The sequence below is a fragment of the Cuculus canorus genome, chromosome 1 (genome assembly GCF_017976375.1).
Source record: "Cuculus canorus isolate bCucCan1 chromosome 1, bCucCan1.pri, whole genome shotgun sequence".
NCBI classification, from domain to species: Eukaryota; Metazoa; Chordata; class Aves; order Cuculiformes; family Cuculidae; genus Cuculus; species Cuculus canorus.
Genome location: NC_071401.1, coordinates 103,392,685 through 103,415,008, shown reverse-complemented (window position 1 = coordinate 103,415,008; position 22,324 = coordinate 103,392,685). Strand labels below are relative to the sequence as shown.

At 36.6% G+C, this 22,324-nt stretch overlaps 1 protein-coding gene across 4 annotated transcripts in view; it reads left to right on the top strand.

Annotated features, from left to right (window-relative positions):
- Positions 1–22,324, top strand: part of LOC128852302 (uncharacterized) — a 341,810-nt gene that overhangs the window by 189,808 nt on the left and 129,678 nt on the right. For 2 of the 4 annotated variants that reach the window (XM_054068130.1, XM_054068136.1), the window contains 2 exons: positions 3,175–3,371; positions 12,976–13,024. The exons of 1 other annotated variant lie outside the window; for it this stretch is intronic. In XM_054068130.1, coding sequence (XP_053924105.1) covers positions 3,175–3,371; positions 12,976–13,024 — 246 coding nt within the window. The remainder of the gene's footprint in view (positions 1–3,174; positions 3,372–12,975; positions 13,025–22,324) is intronic. One more of the 4 variants, XR_008450049.1, reaches the window with a different exon arrangement.

Below are 22,324 nucleotides of genomic sequence, written 5' to 3'. Positions count from 1 at the left end.
CCTATATATACTTATAAACCTTTATGTTCGTTGTTACTACTTCACTTAGCTGAAGATAATAGAATATTTCTTCTTAGCACATATGTTAGCCTGTACATTAACATAACACCCTAATAAATATTTTGACTTCAGAGCTGTTGTTTGTTGCTATTTGTCAGGTGGTTACAACGCTCTTTTGGCTGCTGCTCCCTTTGCGAGCTAAAATATTAAAATGTATGCTTTCAATCTAGCAGTTTTATTATTGTATTTTGATATGCTTTCTGACTGTTCATTCTTTCTTTAAAAGTACAGTACCGAGGTGTGCTTAATGCATACAGTTTATACACCAAAACCTAACTGATTGTTTATGATCTTTATGAAATAATTATATTTGGTTTACGCTTGCTTTTAAGAATGACATGAAATCATACAACACAAGAAAACAGTTCATTAACACAGCCTACAGAGAGGCAAAATTTCAGTGTTCTTTTTTGGTTTAATAAATATAATTAATAGTAATTTCAGATGCATATTTTAATGCTGTTTCCTTGTCATTTGTTTATGTAAGATTTGGTGTTAAATTGTTGAATCATTCTAGCTGGTCTGAAATATAGCAGCACTTGAAAAACGGAAAGTCTGTTCCAAATAATCATTTTCTTTGTATATTTCAGTCCAAAATCTGAAAGATATGAACTAACACCTAGTAATAATTTATTTTCAATTAGCAGCACAGCTTTTTTAGCTCTTACTGCTAGGCAGTATTTGTGTAATTAAAAAATATGAAATGTATGAAAGCAAGCATTTAACTCATTGTTTTGGGTTTTCTTTTTTGTGATTTTCAAACAAGATGAACACTTGAAAAACGTTTAGAACCCGTATCTAAAAATGATTTTATTTAGCATAATAAATTATACAAATTTTATAGAATTGTTCCTTGAGAAGATCAATGATTACTTTATTAACATTTGCATTAAAATGGATTTTTAAAAGTTACCTATTGCTTAAAAAATTAATTCATCTAAATTAACATTTCTATAGGTAAAATGATGTTCATTACTTTTGCCAAGCAGCTTAGCTGTTTCTGCCGTTTAAGTAGCTACCACATCCATACATTCTGAATGTAATTTTAGATCATAAAAACATAGTTTTTATATGAAAATTGAAACAATAAAAAGATAAATCTTTTCAGAATGCAACACAGTAATTTATGCTAAGCAAGTCTTTTCCAAAGCACACTCTAAGGAAAAAAACACATAAAATACACATGCAAGCTTACTTATTTACTGTTTAAATATTAAAACAGTGACTCAGAAAAGCAATGTACACATGCTTAGCAGAAAGTTGTTTTACTGTCACAACTATCTACATCTAAACTTGGTATCATACAGCATTTTTAGAAGACTGAAGTAAGAATTTCTCTGAAGCAATACAAGTTCAGTAAGTGTATCAAAATTAGTTTACCTACTTTCACAGCGCATATTTACTGAAGAAATGGCATGATCTTATTTCATTTAAGTGTCATGAAGCAGAAATATAAAATAATCATTTATTAATATCCATTCCAGAAAATTCCAACTTTTATTTCTTGGCATTTCTTACTTTTCCCCTTGTTTCTTCAGGCCCTCTTCACGTTAACATTTCTTCTACTTCCAGAAAAGATGGGGGGAGACCCCAACAACAAAACCCCCCAAACAAACAGCAAAAGTATAATTGGTTTGCATTGCCTTTCAGCTTGTGGCCTGTCCTCATATTATTAAATCAGATCATACATACTCCCCTAAAATTCAGCTTGGAGTAATCCTCTGCTACTTAAGGCTGGATGAAAAGAGTACTCATTGTGAATTATGTTTCATCTGTCACAATAACCTTCTTTATTCTTTAGTGCACCTCCCCTTTGCCTGCGGCAATTAGAGAAAATAGGTATGCCTTGAAGTATGAGATAGTGGTATCTCAAAAATATATATACTGATGTCATATACAGACAACGCTGGGTAAGCAACACCCTGAAGAATATATAAGCCCTTTTTGATGCGATCCGAATTTCACTAGAACCGAGTAGAGGCAGGCATATTTTACAATGAGTAGGTGCTGATGGCTGTCACTAGGTTATTGTTTTTTGACAGGCATTGGTTAGAGAGTTTGCTGTTCTGTTAAAAGAAGAGTAAAAACTTGCTTACCGACCGATTTCAAGACTGCATCATTTTCCATGTTAGCTACAATTCTTTTTTATTTGAAGATGTTACAGCATCTTTTTCTTCACTCTCCCCTGAAATTCCGAGAGTTCTGCTGAACTCTTCGACTGTCAGCTACGTTCTTACTGTGGCTTAACATAATTTTCATAATTTCTTACTATGGTTCAGACATCTATCTATATGGAGTTTTTTTAAATTAAATGCATCTTGAAAAATAAGCTGGCCACTGAATATCAAAAATGTTTGTGCAATAGTACAGAAGAGTGAAATGTATTTTAGATCTTTCATGTTATCAGATCTGAAATTTCCAAGTTATTTGTCTTTGTAACAAGGGAAAAAAAAAGAGATACGATTCTTTTAGGTTTTTAGCCACCACTACCACATTATTTTATGAATTAAAATATCTTTCCTTACCATTCTCTACTTTATTTCTTTATTTGTATTTGTCAAAAAAAAAAAAAAAGCCGTATTTACTATTTTTTACTTTTTGAAGCTTTCTAACTTCACTTTTTTCCCTCTGTGTGATTTTTAAACCTTATGGTAGCAAACCTCCAGCCAATATCTTGTTTTGAAAACCCTCACATTTCTGGGCTATTCATACTGATTCAAAATCAGCCTCCCTTGCACTTTAAGGGGGCTGATGTTCAACTGGGAATGACTAAAAGAGAAAACACCTTTTAAAAAAACCAAAAAAAATTAAGCTCCAAATCAAGCAGATTACAACAAAGAGATTCTGTTGTGAGGCTGGTCTAACATTAGGACACCGTTATTAAAGTACTTAAGAAATTACTATAGAACAAAAAAAAAACAATAATAGTTGTGAATAAAGGAAAAGAGTTTGGCCCACTGCACAGGTTTGGGCACAAAAGTGCTTGCTAAGCTATCTATTTCACACATGCAACGACAGAAGGTTCGATATTCATTCGATCGATGACTGAAAAGGCACAATGGCAAAATCGGACGGACTTCTTTTCAAATACAGATCTCCGATGTCCCCCTACAGTCTGCAGTCGCACGGCTGGTGGTGTGGCACAGACGGAGCAAGGGTTACATCAAGGCTGTTCTCTGGACCGTGCAAACAGTCTAGACCAATGACCTGCAGCATCATGCCCTTTGAAGAAGAGGCAAGTTCGGTCACGACGAAGAAAAATCAAGGCGTACCCTTTTTAACAATAGGGAGCAGCTCGTGGCTGCAAAGAGGTAAGCAGGGGTAAGCAAAAAAGGCATCTGCTTCCATGGTTACAGGCCAAGCATGGGAACCTTGCTTTTGAAGAGGGACAGTTCTCAGGCTCCCTCACAGGCTATGTCATGCATTATAAGCAAAGGCAGGTTGAGCTGAAATCCGCAGAGTTATTTCAGAGTAAAATGATACGTGAGCACATGGCTGTTAGCAAAAAAAAAAGTCACATGACTGTTTAGAAGCAGGCTTGCACTGTTTCTGAATCGAGCCTTTCGTTTGGGGCATTTTCTTCTTTTCTGTTGTTTTGGGGTTTTTTTTCCTTTTTTCTCCGCTTTTGCAGCAAACTAAGAAAATTGGGAGAATGTTTATACAAAACAAACATTTGTTTGATACACAAGATTCTGGCTGTTCTTCTTCCCTAAACTGAAAAAAAGGTCAAGGGTCAATGTTTTTTCATGACAGGGCCACAAATCCTTTTGTTAGCATAGCTTCAGCCAATGCCATTTAAAATAAGATTTTGCTTTTCTTTTTAGGTGTGTATTATTAGAAGCTTGATAGAGCATAGAAGTAATGAATTTCTATCTCTCCGCAATAACTTTTTTTGCTCCAAGATTTTGACAGATATTTTTCTTTTTTTTTTTTTTTTTGGTTCTACAATGCTAATTTCCAAGATTTGCAGTCCTAGGCAAGACAATTAAAAATGCACACAAAAGTCAATAGATAATACCTTTTTCGGCGGGGGGGGGGCAGGGAGGAATATTATATGGAGGCTATGGATGGTAAAAATATGATCAGTGAATACAAGCCCGTAGCGTAACCATTAACCTTGGAGAATCATTGTGTTCGTACTTTGTTTCTTTTTGCTTTGTTGTTCCTTTAGCTGCAGCATATTACATTTCCTCTTGAAAAATTAAAATGTGCTGTGTATTTGCTCTGGCATAACTCTGACTGTTTTATTAATTGTAGTTATTCAATCTCTTCTGTGAAATTTTAACTGTTTGTGGTAGTGTGGAAATTCTGATGACTTACTACTTTCATTACAATTTTACTGTTACAGCTTTGGGACTAGTAGCTTCTGTTATGTACTTACTATATGTTCTTCTGTTTTATTACCAGCTACAGCATTTGTGTTCTTGTTTTCAGTACAAGATTAGTTTTATTCTAAATATTCTTGTTAAAATTGAAAGGGAGGGGATCAAATATCTGATGAACTGTTGAATAGAGTTCAAAGTTTCAGAAACACTAATAATTACTCTGGCCATTTCCATTAGTATTTATTTTGCTGCTCTTTCATAACTGCAGGGTCTTATGGTACTGGTAGAATTTGTATTGCTATCCTATAAATGTAATTCATATTCATGAGTGTATCAAGGGGAGTAGTTTCTCAGGGCACATTCTGAAGTTCTGTTGATCTGCAGGATGGTTTGATTTAAATTTAGGCTGAGGACTGCATATGCAAAATGAAAGTATTTATTTGAGACAACTCCAAGTTTCCTCTAAAGAGTGATAGGTTTTTTTGAAAAAAGTTTTTGGCCTACCCTGCATATTGATGGGCCAAAATTATTTAAGAAAGAAACGAAAAATGCATAGGACAATATAAACCTGCAATATAAGCTATTAAATATTAGGAACAGAAGTAGGAAGCCCATTATCTTAAAGTGGTCATGATCTGGATTCATTGAATTTGTTCTGGGTAATTTATACCCTGCATATTAATTCAGTTCTCTGATAGTCTTTGATATCATTGCAAATAGTATCTTTTCTCCAGAAGGTCCATTAACTAATTCCATTAGCTTAAGAGAAGAATGTATTTGCTGGTCTTTTGTGTAGGCTGTTACACGCAATATGACATTTTGTTATTCCTGCTGTACTATAGATGCATGCTAATAATGACAAACATGTTTGTATACTGACTGCAGTTTAGGAGTTCATATGTTGTGTGGATGTTTTGTGCCATAAGCTTCATTCAGACTACATGAAGTTCTCTTAAATTAGTTTATTACCTTCAACAATGAATAAAAAGATTTGAGTACTGAATCTTGTATGCATGGCATAAATAGTGCAAAAACCCAGTGCTGTTGTATTTGGTATCCAAATGTTGCTTGAAATTCAGCAATGAAATCACTTATTCTCATGCTAATTACAGGTTAAGTTTTAATAAAAACTAAAAAAGGAGAAGGACAGAGAGTGTTCCTGGAAGAAGACTTTTTTAAATAAAAAGCTTCCCTCTTGTTCATTTTATTGTAATTGATAAGAAAGTCATATCTACATTCACAGCAGCCTGCACAGTGTACCAAGGGGAAGGGTCTGATCTTAATTATATTAACGATCATTCCTTGAAATAATTAGTCTTATCCTGCAAGGACCTGAGGATGGAGCATTACAATGAAAGATGTGTAAGACTTGGTGTTGAAGGGAAAAAGTGCATCTCTATTAGCAATGAAGACATGATTGTGAAATCATGAAGTTTAATTTCTGTTGTTGTTGTAGGGTGGATTTTACCATGTGTTGATGTGTTGCCCCAAAGTACATACACTCCTGGCCCTCTGCTGTTGACACTAAAGTTCTGAGAAAACATTTGAGTTATACTGGGCTGTTCCTTGAGTGATGTGCCAGCTTTGCACCTAGTTAGTTTGAGCTGAAGTTCAGGCTGCCAGTTGGAGGCATTTTACTCTGCTACTCAGTGATGACTATTAGACTGATACCTGATACTTCTCTGTACTTTTCCCATTTGAGCTGTTCATTTAGATGACGGAGTAAATAATCTAAACATCTTATTCCTCTTCTTGAATACCAGAGCTCTAAGGGCCTCAAGAAGCAACAGTGTCCTCTAACCTCCACTGTGATATAGAAGCCAATTCAACTCCTCTGAACAAAGGGAGTGCATCACTGGTTCTGAGAACAGGAAGCAGCAGGTATTTTTTTGTACTGGAGTTGCCTCCTGGATGTTGTGAATTTTTGTGGTTTGTGTAGCAAAGGTTATCAGATGCAATTTCCTTCATAATCAGTTTAATTCATGCCACTGTTTTCTTCAGAACTAACTCCTTTGTTTTCACAAGAGAGATGGGCAAAGGTTTAACACAGTATGCTGTAGACAAGGTTCACTGTGTCATCAGTTCATTTTAGAGGAATTTCGGACTGAAATGCTTGTTTGAATTAAAAGATGTACTAATCCTATCAGCATAGTTTATCTACACTTTCCCCTTCCATTGGTTATTTCCTGAAGAAATACAAAGAATTGTGGAAATCTGTTAATACAGCTGAACCAGCATGGAACATCTAGCTTATGGAAACTTGAACAATTGAGAAGAAGCTTTTATAATAGAGTTATTTATTTCACCAAAAGTCTCTTCATTTGAGTCACCCACATAAAAGTGTCAGCTCTATCATAGCATACAGAACCAAAACAAAGCAAATACCCTGAAGAAACCATGATCCTCTTGTTCTGTGAAGATAGGGCTTCTATAGTTTGGTACCGTCTTTAAGTAATCTGGCACTTTATTACGATATGTGACAATGTTGTAAGTCTTCATTTCAAGGACAGGAATTTATTGTGTTGCACATCCTAATAATCTACTGGATAAAATAAAGGCAGCAGAAAACAGAAGACATCAACTTTCAGTCTGGTTGGTACAGAGGAATTATAGTTATCTGAGATTTGACTGAAAAGATACCTTTTTGATTCAAGGTTGCTAAATGTGCTGCCAGTTTTCATCCCCACCAAAAATCCTTTGGTTTGCTTCTCCAGGTTCATCCTTTTCTACCTTTCCTTAATAACAGAGAATACTGAAGCTTGAGCATGGACTTGCTAAGAGCAAGGACTTGGAGAAGCCCATTTAGCAAAGAATCACCAAAACTTAAAACTGTGTTGTTTGAATTTTGGTAGTATGTGAAAATCTCTAGGCTTTTCCACTCAAATGCAAGGTGCCTGACAGATAAATTAAGTCAATAGCAGTTACATCTTTAGGTACTGCATGTGGATTTGTTTGGTTTTACCTTGGAAATTATTAGCAGCATCAGCTTCAATTTAATAAACAAAACAAACTAATTCTCTCTGGCTCTTGAATATTCTTCTTGGTCTATAATCACTGCAACGAAAAGCCTTAGAAAGTCTACTTCAGTCCTTGCTCTTTATTCTAGTCTCCTTCCAAGTGCTTCAAATATGAATAACAGATGTTGGATGAGATCTGAGTCAAATGACCAGAAAGACATATTTTCTCACTCAATGGCATAGTTTGGTGATGTTTTGTCCTTGAAATGGAAGTTAGTCTGGTTCAAGGAGCATCTGAATATACGTAGTTCATTACAGTTCCGTCATTTTTGAAGCCTCTGACATTGAATGAGCAGAAGACCCTTTAATGTTGATGTACTATTTATAGAAAGGAAGCTTTAGCGTTACTGAAAAAATGTTAATCCAAAATAACCTGGTGTTTCTTGTGCCTTTTTAACAGAGACATGGAGAACAATAGCAATAACAGCTTGCTTCTTGTGTAGACTAATTTAAGATCACAATCTTTGTGATACGATCCCATGGCAAAAATATTTTCTGCAAATAGCCTGTCATAGAGTTGTAGAATCACAGAATAGTTTGGGTTGAAAAGGACCATTACAGTTCATCTAGTCCAACCCCTCTGCCATAGGCAGAGACATCTATCACTAGATAAAGTTACTTAAAGCCCTGTACAACCTGGCCTTGAACACTTTCAGGAATGGGGTGTCCACAGCTTGTGGGCAGCCTGTTCCAGTGTCTCAGCACCCTCATCATAAAAAAAAAAAAAATCTCCCTTACATCTAAGTCCACCCTCTTGTCCTGTCACTACAGGCTCTAGTAAAAAGTCTCTCCATCTTTCTTACAAACCCCTTCAAGTATTGAAAGGCGATAATAAAGTCTCCCTGCAGCCTTCTCTTCCACTGGCTGAACAACCCCAACTCTCCTAGTCTTCATAGTAGAGGGATTCCAGTACTCTGATTGTTTGTATGGCTCTCCTTTGGACCCGCTCCAACAGGGCCATGTATTTCTGGTGCTGGGGGTCCTGAAGCTGGATGCACAACTCCAGATGGGGTCTCATGAGAATGAAGCAGAGGGAAAGAGTTGCCTCCCTCAACCTGCTGGCCACACTTCTTTTTATGAAGCCCAGGTTATGATTGGCCTTCTGGGCTGCAAGAAGATTGATCATTCTAATGTAGAAAACAAGTTTTTCTAAAAAAGGGTTTCTTTTACTTTTCTGACGTTTTCAGAAGAGCATCAAAGAGATCCTTTGTATGCAAAATATGCTGCCTTTTCACCATTTGCTTCCTCTTGTGTGCTACATAATGTCTTTATGGAAGATCAAATAGGACTTATGAGAGACCAGAGTGTGTCTAAGCTACTGTTGGTCTTGATTTTATGATGTTGTGCTGTCTGGGGTGAGACTACCTTTATTACTATTATTACTACTACTATTATTATTATTTATTATTTTTCCTCTAGAGAGACAGACACAAAAGAGAGAGCGTTCTCTAGGATAGATATTGGCTGTTTTATATACAGATATATCTTTGGTAGAATCATTGCATCCTGTTTCAGAAACGGGGTGGAAATGTCCTCTGTGTTTGCATCTGTTGAAGAGCTCTGGAAGTTTCACATTGCTGACCAGAAAGAATTCTACTAAAATCTTGTAATATTTGTAAGGTAAAGAACCTTGCAAACTAAGGCAAACGTAAAAAGTTTGCACTTAGCAGTATTTTAAAGAATATGTAACTGAATGCAAAATGAGAATAGTCTCTTCAAAAAAGAGAAAGGTCAGCATATGTGCTCAAAAAATAACACTGTCAAGGATGTGTTTATGAGAGCTCTGGCCTAAGAAAACAGATTTTTTGTAGAGAATGGAAAATCTGATTATTGTGGTTTATGAGCGCCATGATGGCTGAAAGTTTGAAATAAAAAATAATCTGAAATTATGTTCCAAACAAAATCTTTCATATTTCTGTGAAACAAGATAACTTTGATCCTGCTGTGACTGGTATTTTGAGTCAAATACATGTTGTGTGAGAACCCTAATGGCATTTCTTCACTCATGATTTCTGACTAGGTGATCTCACTTTTAGGCTGCAGTGTTTGATGATTTTAAACAAGTATCTTTTTCCCAAAAGAGAAATTTTATTTGTGTTTTCTCAAGGTTCTACTGAAATCTATCTGCCTTTTATTCATAGAACAAGATAATTCAAGAAAGCCTCTTGTGGGCCAGACCAATCGTCCTTCTGTCCTGGTACTTATTCTAGGATAGTGACAATAGGGTATGCAATTTAGGAAGAGTGCATGGGCTTCTCTGCTTTCTGTGATCTGTTTGACTTGTAATTCTGTGACATTCATTGGTTTGGGTCTGTGATGTTGGAGGGAGCATCCTTACCTGTACTCTTCAGTATCTGTTTATGGACCTTCTGTCCTTGAATTTGTACTTGAGCATGAATTATTTGGAAGTTATTCCTTTTGGTATTGTGGTTCCAGGAACTAAGTTGTTAGATGTTTGCATTTCTTAACAATTTCCTGAATTTTGGGTTCTGTACACCAAGTAAGATGAACGTATTTATAATGACTTCTGCTATGGTAAATAATTCAGTTTTGAAATGTTCATGTTGGTGTGTTCCATACTCTTCCAGATATTCTGTAATTTGTATTTGGTTTAGGATTAACAGTGGTTTGGATGGAAATTTTCCCCAGTTATCCCCTTTCATAAGGAATTTTGTCCTATCACTTGTGTCACATGAAGAGTTGGTCAAATGCTTGTACGTAAACAGAATTGGTGAGATGTGAGGAAAACCTTCACGAGTACATATTGGCCAAACCCAAAACTTTTCAGATATTCACTCCAGCCTGTTCCTTGTTGCAAAACCTCTGGGATAAACTTAGCTATCTGTGCTAGCACTTCCTGCACAAACCAAAGAAACACTGGTATAGTGGTAACACTTTTTTCCATTGTATAGCTTAAATTTAGAGGATATAACGTAAATTCTTAAGATTCGGCAGGAGTCAGTTTTTAAATATTAATTGATTATGAGGTCATGCAATATGGTAACTACATTGATTTATCTATGGAGGTGAGGGAGAGCACAGAGTTCTGTGTTTTTCATTATTTCTTTGTGCAGAAAATTCCAGTAATTTTTCCATCAGAGAAGAAGATGATAGATATATCTGTTCTTGTTTGTTTGATCTTAATGTTTAACTTCTACTATTCAAATGTTTCAAGCTTTTTGCTTAGATGATGTAATTAAGGAGCTTTGATAGAGATGAGTTGCCAAAAGCATCCTACCTACTTCCTCAAGTCTACATCCTTTTACTTATGATTGATTGAAGTTCAGCATCTTGTTTTCACTTTTGAATGTTACAAGTCTGATTCCTAAAATAGCCGTTGCTGTTTCTCATTTTGTAGTCTAGGATATCATTGTCAAACTGTAATCCTGTCAAATTATTACACAAGCACTTGATTTTTGAGAGGAAATTGTGCTACTTCTAGTTATTGTGAGTTTTAAAGTTATACTAGAAAATCCATCTTTAATATGCAGTTCAGAAGTACTGTCAGTTGGAATTACCCAGAGGAAACTGTACAGATTGGAGACTATAAGAAATAGAAACAGGATGGAATTCTGAAAACATAAAGTTATATCTGTAGTTATGATTACTTCTACTAATATCCAGTATCTTGTGATTTTCAAGAAGGAAATTAAGGAGCTGATCATATTACTAATCCACAAACTAAGCTGTTCATTTGATCAGTATATATCTCTCCATCTGAGGTGTTCATTTAGACATGCTCAGTGAAGAGTATCTCTCAGGAACAACAGATTTTATTCAGTCAGAATCTCTAAAAATAGATTAGATGAATCACGCTGCGAAGTGTCTCTCTACTTATAGAAAGGGCCTGGGGTGACAAGCTCAGAGGTGCTGCTTAGAATTAGATAAGATAAATTTCATAAAAAAAAAACTGAGGCACCGATATGATATGTCCTTAAACAAGGTTTATACCATCTTAAAAGATACTAAGTTAGACCTTTCAGGTACGGAAATGAAATTAGTAATGCCTTCATGTAAAGCACTGCAACAACCTCCCCAAGAATACTGCCTAACATGCAGAGCACTGGGGTGCAGGAAAAGGGAACTTAGTTGCAACAAACAGGGTAAGGCTAGTAAAATGAATAGTGGGAAGGGAGAGATTATTGTAAGGATACTAGAAGCTTTATTTCTCCTCAACAAAGCAAAGGCCAAGAGAAAAGATATACTACAGGGAGAGGAAGATTGCAAGTGAAGAAGTACAGTCGTTTAATCTGAAGAACAGAGCTGGGACAAAAATAGCTGCCAGAAAATCAGTCTGAAAGTTAGATGATTTTGAGCCATCAAAGCTGTAGCGTTTTAGAGAAGCCTCCCAGTAAAGTGGTCAGATTTTCTTTTTTTCACACACATCTAACTGTTTGTAAAGTGGAAAATGATACACTTATGAAAGGGAATGTGAAACATGGTTGCCTCTGATAACAAGAGACTGGACTTGATATGCCACTACTTTGATCTTAGAAGGGGATGTGTCTGCATGAGTGCACTTATTGAAGTGACAGTAATTATGCTGCAGATATGCCTATACTATCAATGTGAATATGTTGTGGTGCTTCTTTAAACTTGTAATTAACACTAATTGAGCTCTCAGAAACTAAAGGGTTCCTCATCTAAAAATTCTGTGCTTTGCTGAATGTAACAACAGTTTACTAACTTATTGTACTTCTTGAAAAACTCCATGTTAATGAAATGAAGGCATTATATGTGATCTATTGATAACAATCGGCTCAGAGGATTTCTTACTGCATAAACTAAACATCTTTTGCCAGAATAGTGCTCCTGCTACATGTATTTTCCCTTGGTATTATATTTATTGTACCAGAAATATGGTTATACATTAATACTTTTCTTATAAATTCTACTAAACACAACTTTATGTCTGCTGTAAGTGCGTTAGTACAAATGAGAAAAATTACGGGATTTGTGCATATCAAACTATAAATTTTCTAACAAAATACAAATAGAAAAAAGAATTTTCAACTCTTAAAGTTCAGTCTAAAAAAATTAGGTTTGTTGCCACTTTATGAAAGTAATAAAAGTAGTAAAGTCGTGACTTTACTTGCATATATAGCTTAACAGACAATCGAATGTGTGGCCAACAAGAGTGCCCCCAGTTTGTAACATGATGAAAGACTGTGGGGCCTACCAGAGAGAAGATGGTGGAGAAATAAAATCATTTGCCTTCTTTGTGGTCTGGCCCCTGCCTGTGTGCACTGCAGTCCCTGGAAAAGCAGAGTCTGAGGGCAGAGTGGGCAAGTGAGGGGTCAGGCACTCCGCCTGGTGGTACCAGCTTATTTTCTTGCTTAAGCTGCTGGTGTATGACAATTCTCATAGAGATGTTAACCTGCTAAAGTTCATCAAACCTTGGGGGGAAAAAAGGTTCCTCTTTTTTGTCAGTATATTTTGTAATTGTGGGATATAGCATTATGTGTTTCTTTGAAACAAGGTTAATTTTAAGACAATCAGGTGACACTCAGAGACTCAGCTACTCTGTTGTGTGAGTTCCGTACCCTCATTCTGATGTGCTGTGTCTCTTTTAGGTGTACAGCACCTCTCCATTTTGCAGCAAGACCACTTCATAATCTGCAGGTAAGCCCTGAAACCATTACCTAAAATTTCAGTTGCCAAGTGACTGTAAACAACCTCTGCCACAGGGTACCAGAAGCAGTGATGCTGCTCGCCAACCCACAATGGCTTTCCCTGGATGGTTAGAAAACACTCCCTCTTGTTTAAAAAGGAGCACAATCATGGCACTTATCCTCATGACACACGTATGCTGGGGTGGTCGGACACCACATCGGATGGATGTCCCTCAGCCCAGACAATGGGCCCCACAGCAAGGCCAGGCTGGACTCGGCTATGAGGAAGGCAGGGTCAGACCCACTGTGGTGGCTGGCACCCAGAGCCCCAGCCGGGCTTGAACGGCACAGGGCTCCAAAGCTCACTGTGATGAGGAGGTATCTCAGCACCAGCAATGCCAGAATTTGGTCTAAAATCTTAGTGCCATTAAATTTGAAGGTAGTTTTGTCATTGCCGTATTCTCTTGGATGAAAACTTCCCCACGAGTTTCTAAGGAAGGTTAAATGGCAACTCACTTGTGGGAAGGCTTGGATTACCTTGATGTGAGTAAAAATGGTTTTTTTTTACAGATATGGCTAATTACTAATGTCTTTAGTGAAAATTGATAGTTTTTCAAAATGGAATGTGCCATTAGACTAGGTAATTTAAACTCTTCTAATATTTTATGTTTTGCCCCACTATTCCCTTGTATTTATCTTTAAAACAGGAAAGGATTTATTTTTTTTATTTAACCCACTATTTTTCTTCATAGCAAGAGTGATTAATGCTTGAAAAAAGTTGTCATAAATCATGCCTACTACTTGATTTAAATTGAACTAGCTTCACCTTGGAGCCGTTGTTTCCTGTTGGCACTTATATGTGGTAGATATTTTCCTATAATCACTGCTACATATTTGTTCAAGTCAGCTAAAATAGATCTGATATCTCTTAAGACTTTCTCTGTAACACATATTGTCCCGTATTCAGTTTCTGTTTCTCTTCCTTCACCTCTGTCTATTTTTCCCACATCCTTTTCAAAATATACAGGAATTTCTAAATATTACTGTAGGATTACTACTGATACTGCAGCTGGAGGAAAAAACATTGTCTGTAACTCCTACTTTACTGGCCCTTTGAATGCTGCAAACTCTTTATGCTGGGATGTTATGTTGGATAGAAGAATATCAAGCCATAATGGAAAGTTTACTAAAAGGTCTTCTGAATTATACTATATCTAGAGATTGTCTTCATTGCAAATGACGTTGGTTTGGGATGCCAGGCATCTTGTACACATCCATGTAAATTTGACTTACATTCTTGGTTTATGTAGAGGAGCTGGTTATGAAAAGTGAAATATTTGGGAATGGTAGCCACAAGTGAGAGGGGCAAGTATGGCTGGTGACTTAATGTTCAATTAGTAGAAAGTATTCTTCTATCACTATATTCTTGAAAAGCAGTTATTCACCAGTGTATTTTAACCAGAGCAGGTAACAGATGCCTGGCTTATTTATGAAATATATTAAGCCCCTGAACATGTTTCCTCCTTTGACTGTGAATATTTTGTTAGATCTTGGTTCCTTTCTTTCATTTTTAATGTTTCTAAGATCGGTTTCATTTCTGCTGTCTTTGTTTTCTCTCAAACTTCTGTTTGTCCATAAAATCCAGATAAATTTTTGCTTTTCTTTCCATCACTGTACTCATTAGTTTTGTGTATCTGATGAAAATTTTGCTCTACTTTGTACCTAAAAACTTAAAATCAGGAAAAAAAAAGGGATCTGAATCTGTGCTTATAAGATAGTGGAAGACAGCTGTCCAAACAGACTGTGTATTTGGTAATAAATTTATTGAAAGATGAGTGTGTTTTATTAACAAGAATGTGCATTTTTTATATGTTCTTTGCAGTCAGCATAGAGCTGAATATAAACCACCTTATTCATTTTGAATGCTAGTATTAGTAGAATTGGAGTGAAGTCCTGTTTTTATAATATATAGCATTTTCTTCCTGAACATTTCTTTAAAAAATAATGTGAAGTTAAAGAAATTAAAGGTAAACAGTAATATTTTGGCTGGAGTCACTCTTGAAGCTGGGTACTCTACAGAGCAGTCCTCATCCATAAGATTGCATTATTTTTACAGTACGTGAACTAAGGTGACAAAACCCTTTAAACTGTTACCAGTAGAGACAATTGTTAGCTCGCACATTAAAGACAATTTAGCCTATATTTAATACAGCATATGCTGCCTGCAATATTTTTTACTATAGGTGATATACGGAATTTTTCATAATTCAAGAAGTCTGAACACTGTACATTTGGTAAATATTATTTGGTAAATATTATTTGGTAAATAATTATACACAAGATATTTTCCATTTTTCCCCTTCTCTGGAGTCCTTTAGTATTTTTAATTATTAACATATATTGTAAAAGTTTAAGCTTATTATGCCATTGAAAGTTACCCAGTCATTTCTGTCTAGGACTTATTCTTGGAAAAAGACAATGACTGGAAATAACACTTGCATTTCTCAAATTTGATGAAATTACAGTCTACTGAAAAAATAACAATATGGGATGACACGTTGTTTAAAAAAAAAAACCCTTGTATGATACTCTGATCAAAGTTGAGCTTAGCTCTTAGTGCTAAAGTTTATCCTCCAATTTGTCATTAAATACAAGGAAACTGGAATAGCTCTACATGTGGAAAAAAACTCCAGCATTTCCCTCCTAGGGAAAATCCCAACTATAAAGAATGCCATTGTTTGCCGGACATGTGGCAACCAGTCTGTTTTATATTAAGTTGAAGTTACTGCCATCTGGTGGAGAAAATAGTACTACATCAATGCAGTTGGAAACCGTTCTATTAAGTTACTTTCCCTGTATGAATGTGAATGTTGTGCGCTCCTCTGCGTGTTTGTGTATATACACACACCTATGTAGAGGTATATATAGGTATGCCTATATATCATATTAGCATTTTGGGGTTTATTTTATAAGATTTTGAAAATATTCAGTGATACAGAATGGCCTGCTGAATCTGAGATTAGTTAAGAGTATGAACATGTGTGAAAGAAAGTAAGGAAAACGTAAGAGGTACAGCACGTAGATATGCAAAATGTATACTATGGTACTGACATTGCACCAACACTTCTGACATAGATTAATCATGTACAAAACGTGTCCCAGGAAGATTCTTTCATACTTTGCACAGCTGGATATTTTACATTTTGCATGGCATTTTGTGTAGTCCTTCCTATAACAGAGATGACCACTGGTTGCTGCAAAAACATCTAGGCTAGCTTTGCCTTACTGCTGCATTCTTTACTTAGATTTTCTGTTTGGTATGACAAGTCTGCTCCTCCTTGAGTCTTGACATACACTTATCTTATCTGTTGTCTACTTTTTGAAGGATCAGCCCAATAGGGATGGTTTTGTATGACTTAGGGGAGCCTGGGGGACATCTTACACATGTAAAATTAATTATGATTCTTTTCTCAAGGACCTAAACACTCTCTTGTTAGATGTAACAGTGCAGTGAATGATAGGCTAACTGGTAACAGAAAATCTGAGAGTCAGTTGTGAGAGACAGTGTCAGATATCTATCTTTAGCAATAAATTGCTCGGTAACCATATGAGAATAATAGCTACTATCCAGAACTTGTTCTTATTCCACTCTTATAGTGGAATAAGAACAAGATTAGGTCTACTTTATGTACAAATACTAGATATGTTTTGTCCTTGTTGAGTGTTTTTCTTAATTCTGGTAGAGAATAGTAGAAGTGGTCATTTGCTTTTAATCTGCAGAATAAATTGCCGTTTTCTCTACTAAGAAGCCATGCCTTAGTAGGTTCATATTGAAAATGTATCTCTCAGCTGGCACCTCCTCATGCTAAGAGTCAAAAAACAGGGGGATTCAGGAGTCTCACAGTATGCACAGTAGTACGTTCAAATTCCCAGAACTGCTGTATTGTTCAAAGCCCTCCAGTTGCATGCCTAGCTACTGATGGCAGCCCAGCTTTTATCAGTATGCAGGTGTTGAGGTTGGCTGAGGTAAAGCTAGAGGTGGCATACATGGCTTCAGCAGTGCTCAGACGTGAGGGTCTCCAGGCCCTTAGTGACACATGGTTAATGATTATCACCAGGCACAGGACCCAAGAGGACTTGAGGTCCCTGTGCTCCTAGTCTTGGTAATTTCAGGTCGCTGAGGAGGCTTGCTTCAGGCCCTTGTGAACGTCATACCTTATGCTGAGCTGTGGAAGCAGAACTCACTGGCAGAGTAACACTAGATTTCTCTTTAAAGGGGTAGTTAAATGTTGTTATTCTGTACTTTATTACAAGACGTGTATTTTTCTGATGACATTCTCTCCATCATCTTTTCTCCTTTTCTTTTTTTTTTTTTTTGGGGGAGTGTTTGTGCATTTTTCTTCTTTAGAAATCTTGCTTTGCTTGGTTTTGTAATGCTATAGTCTACAGCAATATTTTATTTCTTTGGCTGCTTGTTGGCCTCAATAGTGACATCCCAAAGAGGCCTGCTGAATGCTTCTCTGATTGCATGTTACATTCGTGTAGACCAGCTGGTGTGAATTGCAGGAATTCACTTGGTCAATGAGATCTGGGGTTCTGTTCCCTACATAGGTGGAATTTCCATTTCTGTCCTATACAGAGTTGCTTATGAGATTCTTGGTTTATACATTTACAACGTGCTTGGTCAAGTGTGGTTTCTGTGGAAACCATATTCTTGCACTCACAGTCATGAAAACTCTGTTTTCAAAACAACAGGTGAAGGAACCCTACAATTTTATGAATCTCTTTATCCTTGAATCTGACTAAGCAAAAACTGCAGTGACAGTGACTTTCTGTACACTACTTTGATGTTACTGAATGAGTTAAGTGTGTTTGCAGAAAAAAGATATTTCTCATCTCTCATAATTCTTGTTTATTTTGTTTAAATTTCTTTTTCACTTGGTTGTTTTTTTGCTATCTGTTGTAGTTTTTTGTTTGTATTTTGTCTTTTTTCTTTTTCTGAACCCTCTAGGAGTCAGAATCCTACTCAGATAGCATCTCTCAAAAGGAAAACTGTTGTAATCCTTGTAATCCTGTCTTTCTGCTTTTAAGACTACATTGCATATGCAGGTGTCCGATTTCTTCATACTTAAAGGAAGTACTTTTTCATGACTTTGCAATGTAATTGCCTAATTGTTTTTCAAGGAGACAGACACTTTTCCCACAGTAAGACTCTTACTGGAAAGGTTTAACAGTAAGAGTTAGAGCGCGGGGTGGTATATGGCTATATGTTAAGAAGGTGCTTCAAACTCAAGCCCACAGCTTGAACCATACAGTAGTTCAAGAGTTCTCTCTGACTCAGTCTAGTTTGAGCAAGACAGAAAAGTGGAACAATTTTCCAAAGGAAAATAATCCCTCATTCCCTCTTTCAGCCTTCAGCTCTCAACATAAATTTTACTTTGTGCTGTATGCCAAAAGTATCCAAGTTGATTAGTTCCTGATTACAAAACTGGCTGCTTTTTCTTTTCATGACTGCTGATAAAAAGACCAGCAGTTAAGCATCCTTTGAAACCCTGGTGGCACTGAGATGCAAGATTTCTGGAACGTCTTTTTGTCTGTCTCTGTGTGTATCTTTTTTTTTTTTTTTTCTTTCCCCCGCCTCTCTGCCCCCCATATAACTTCACATATTTATTTATAATCCCCAGGGATTAATAAGCAGTTTGATAACTAGAAGATAATTGCTCTCTGTGCTTAGGATAACTGAAGTATAAGAGAAGCTTTTGTAGTGAAAGATGACATAATGCAAGACAAAGTTAGAAGGCTGTATCTTCAAACCTAAAATAGTCATCTTCCACACAGTATGTTAAGATGGGATAGAGTTTAATGTTATAGGATATGAACTATGTATTAGTGTAGAATGCATTGAAGTTTCTCAAATTTAAACTCTTTAAATCAAAATTGATTGTAGACATGTCCTTACTCGATCAGAAGTTGATGTAGAAATGAGCGAGTCCAGATCTTTGACATCATTATACAGGAAATCAGAACAGAGCATCATAGTGATCCCAGCTAGCTTTAAAAACCTATGAGGATGTGGATGCACCTCTCCAGGAACAACTTTCTAGATGTGATATTTGTATCTGATATTTGAGTCTCCGTCACTGGAATTGTTCAGGACTTGACTAGTCCTGAACTAGCTGCTGAGGAACCACCTTTGAGCAGGGGATCAGGTTAGATAACTTTCAGATGTCCCTTCCAAGCTCATTGAGACTGTGATGCAATTATATGAAGTCCATGCTTCTAAAGATAAGATGTTCCCAAACAGTAGAGATTTCAGTACTAGATCCTGCTGCTTATCTTGAAGGTGTTGAGTGGCTGAAGTTACTTTAAAAAAATTTGCCTTAATTTTGAGGTAGAAAATCACTATAAGGAAATCAGTTTGCGCACACTGCAATTTTTATTTATCTTTATAAAGCTTGTCTCCTCAGCCTTTCTAAGGACGGTTCAGGGTGGTGGGAACCACTTTCTGTGGAACTGTGGAAGCAAGGAATTGTTCTTTTACACGTAGAAGTATGTGTATGCATTTATTAAAACAATAAAATAAAAAGAAACCTTATAAAAAGATTGTATTTTACACTTAATTTCCCCCTTAGGGAAAGAGGAAATGAACCAGCTACAACAGACACTACTTCTAGCTCTTAATGTACTGCTGAGGGTACTTTGATAACCTGATGCTAAAGACAGTACAAAGACTATAACTTTAATAAAATACTAAATATTTTTAATGGTGCTTTATTTACTTTTTAAAGCAAAATAATTTAAATATTTTATAATTTTCAGACCACCAGTACTATATCTTAAAATCCTGTATTTTAGCACTGTGAAGATCAGTGAAATGCAAGCAATCGTTTCTGAAATTCTTGTGCTGTCAGCTCTGGCTTAGAGGGCACACCCTCTCCCTGGGGTAGAAAAGTAATGTAGTCTAGTAAGCAATTTTGGCTGCTCTTGAACAAATACCTCAAGTAAAATAAACTTTTATGAACTTCATGTCATTCCTATTCCTTTTACTGGGAGAATTTTGAAACTCAAGTTATTTGGAAGTGTTAGTTAGTTGAATTCAAGGAGTCCTTTGTAATTTGACATCATGTTTGCTAAAAACGTGATGAGATTACATTTTGGGAAAAATCAGTTTCAATAACGTACCACCATGTTGATATTCCTTTTCCTGATGTGTTGTCCTTCCACTTAGAGTGGGAAGTACAACTGATCCATGAGAAAGCTGACCTATCATATCTTCAAATTTGCCTTGACTGATAATAAGCAAAGAAACTTCAATGAGTTGAGTAATGCTTAATTTATGTATAACATAATTTGATCAGCTACAATAGAAGTAACTTTTGCAGTGAGTAGCCAAGATACACCACTGAGCTACAGCTGTCGTTCAGTATTTTGTCGTCATTCAGTTTTTGGATTAATGAAAATCAAACAAATGCAGAGCCAGTTTGGGTCCACGTTTTCATATCTTATATCTTAGTGCTGTATTGATGTGGTTGTATCAATTATAAAACCAGCTTAAGTCCACAAGCAGATTAAATATTTTCATGCTGCATAGAAGTCTAACTAGTAAGCCCTGTATGGACTCAACAGACTCCATGCAGACTTAACCTGAACGTCCCTACATGACTTCTTCTGGATGCGGAACACAGAAAATGTATGCAAAGACAAGTCCAACAGTTATTACCAGTTTGGACTCAATGCTAAATGTCCAAAACCCATGGCGAATCTATTTGCAGTCACCATCACTTCTTCCTGTTACATTTCCAAACAGTATTATTAGATCAGGTGTAGCAAACATACAAGCATTGAGAGGCAGCACTGGCCTAGAGCTGGTAAACTCCAGGAGATCAGACTTCACTGTCATGTTTTTTCTCTGCGCTCCCCAAACAGCACAAAAGCGTTCAATAACTTTAGCTCAGCACTGAACCCATGCAGGCAGAGACTGTTTGAGCTTCCCTGGACCTCCGGGAAGCAAAGGCTCAGAGCAGGACTGTGCTGTGATGGATGCAGAGGTTTGCTGCATCACAGCCAGCGGTGTGGTGCTACATCTCGGTTTTGGCGTTCTCTCTAAAACTACCTGTATTACCTCTCCACCATTCCCCTTTCCTCCCTTCACTCTCCAGCCTCCCAATTCCCTCAGGTTCTGGGGAATCCAGGCTCCTATAATCTTGGACAACAGAGAACTGACGATGCTGCAGTGAAGATGTAACTGAGTGGCTATAGTAAGGCAACATAATCATGAAGTCCCTTCATCTTTAATATCTATTTTTGTTGAAGGATTTGCTTTAATTTTGCATGATTTCTAGTTTTGTATCTTAATCTAGAATGGTCTTTATGCTTCATATCAGAATTTCTTTTATGTACTGCTTTAAAATTGCTGATCAGAAGACATAGGATTGCTTGTAGCATCTTTTATGCAGGTTATATTACAGCATGGCCTATACTCTCATTTTTATGCTTCTTACTTCCCTTCTAATACTTAACTGCTTAGTGGTGTTCAGAATGAGAATTGCCTTGATGAACATTTAGATTATGCAAATTTTACTTTCCCTTATGTTTTGTTTTGCTTTGTTAAGGAGTTTTTAAAATCTTGTTCCCCTATGTTGGAGCAAATGTTATAGTTCTCTGGAATGGAGCTGCCAAAAAAAATCAAAAGCAGTTAGACACCTCGTTTGGAGCGTGTCTGATGTGTTGGATTCACAGCTGCATGTGCATCTGCTCAGGACGGGGCTGGGAGCAGAGGGAGGGGTTGGATCCCTCAGCACCAGCTACTGCTTTATATCTGAGCTCCTCACAGCACGGCAGAACATCTCCCTTGTTTGGATCAGTCCTGTACTTACCCCCCAGGAGGAAATTAATCCTTATTTAGAATAGGTGACTGGCACCCTGGAGAACTGAGTTCTCTTCCTGTGCCTGCGACACCATCAGGTCACATATACACTGTTTATATGTACTCCTGCTCAGATGGACACTTTTCATTTGTTCTTTATTTCCTGAGAAATTATGAGAGGTACTTGTGGCTTCCAGTGCAGCAACTGGAAACTCTCACAATTCCACAAAAAGGGCAGTTGTGTTTTGAATGTACAGAAACAGGTACTCTGAAAAACATTGTTCTGTAAGAAAATTTGTTTTGCATACTCAAAATAAACTGACCTTGATAATTTTCTGCCTATTAAACTGAAACAATACTTACGGCACTTTTCCATGCAATGGTATTATATATGTACACATTGTGTTCTTTTAGCTAAAGTGATGAAGGTCTGTGGAGTGCTTG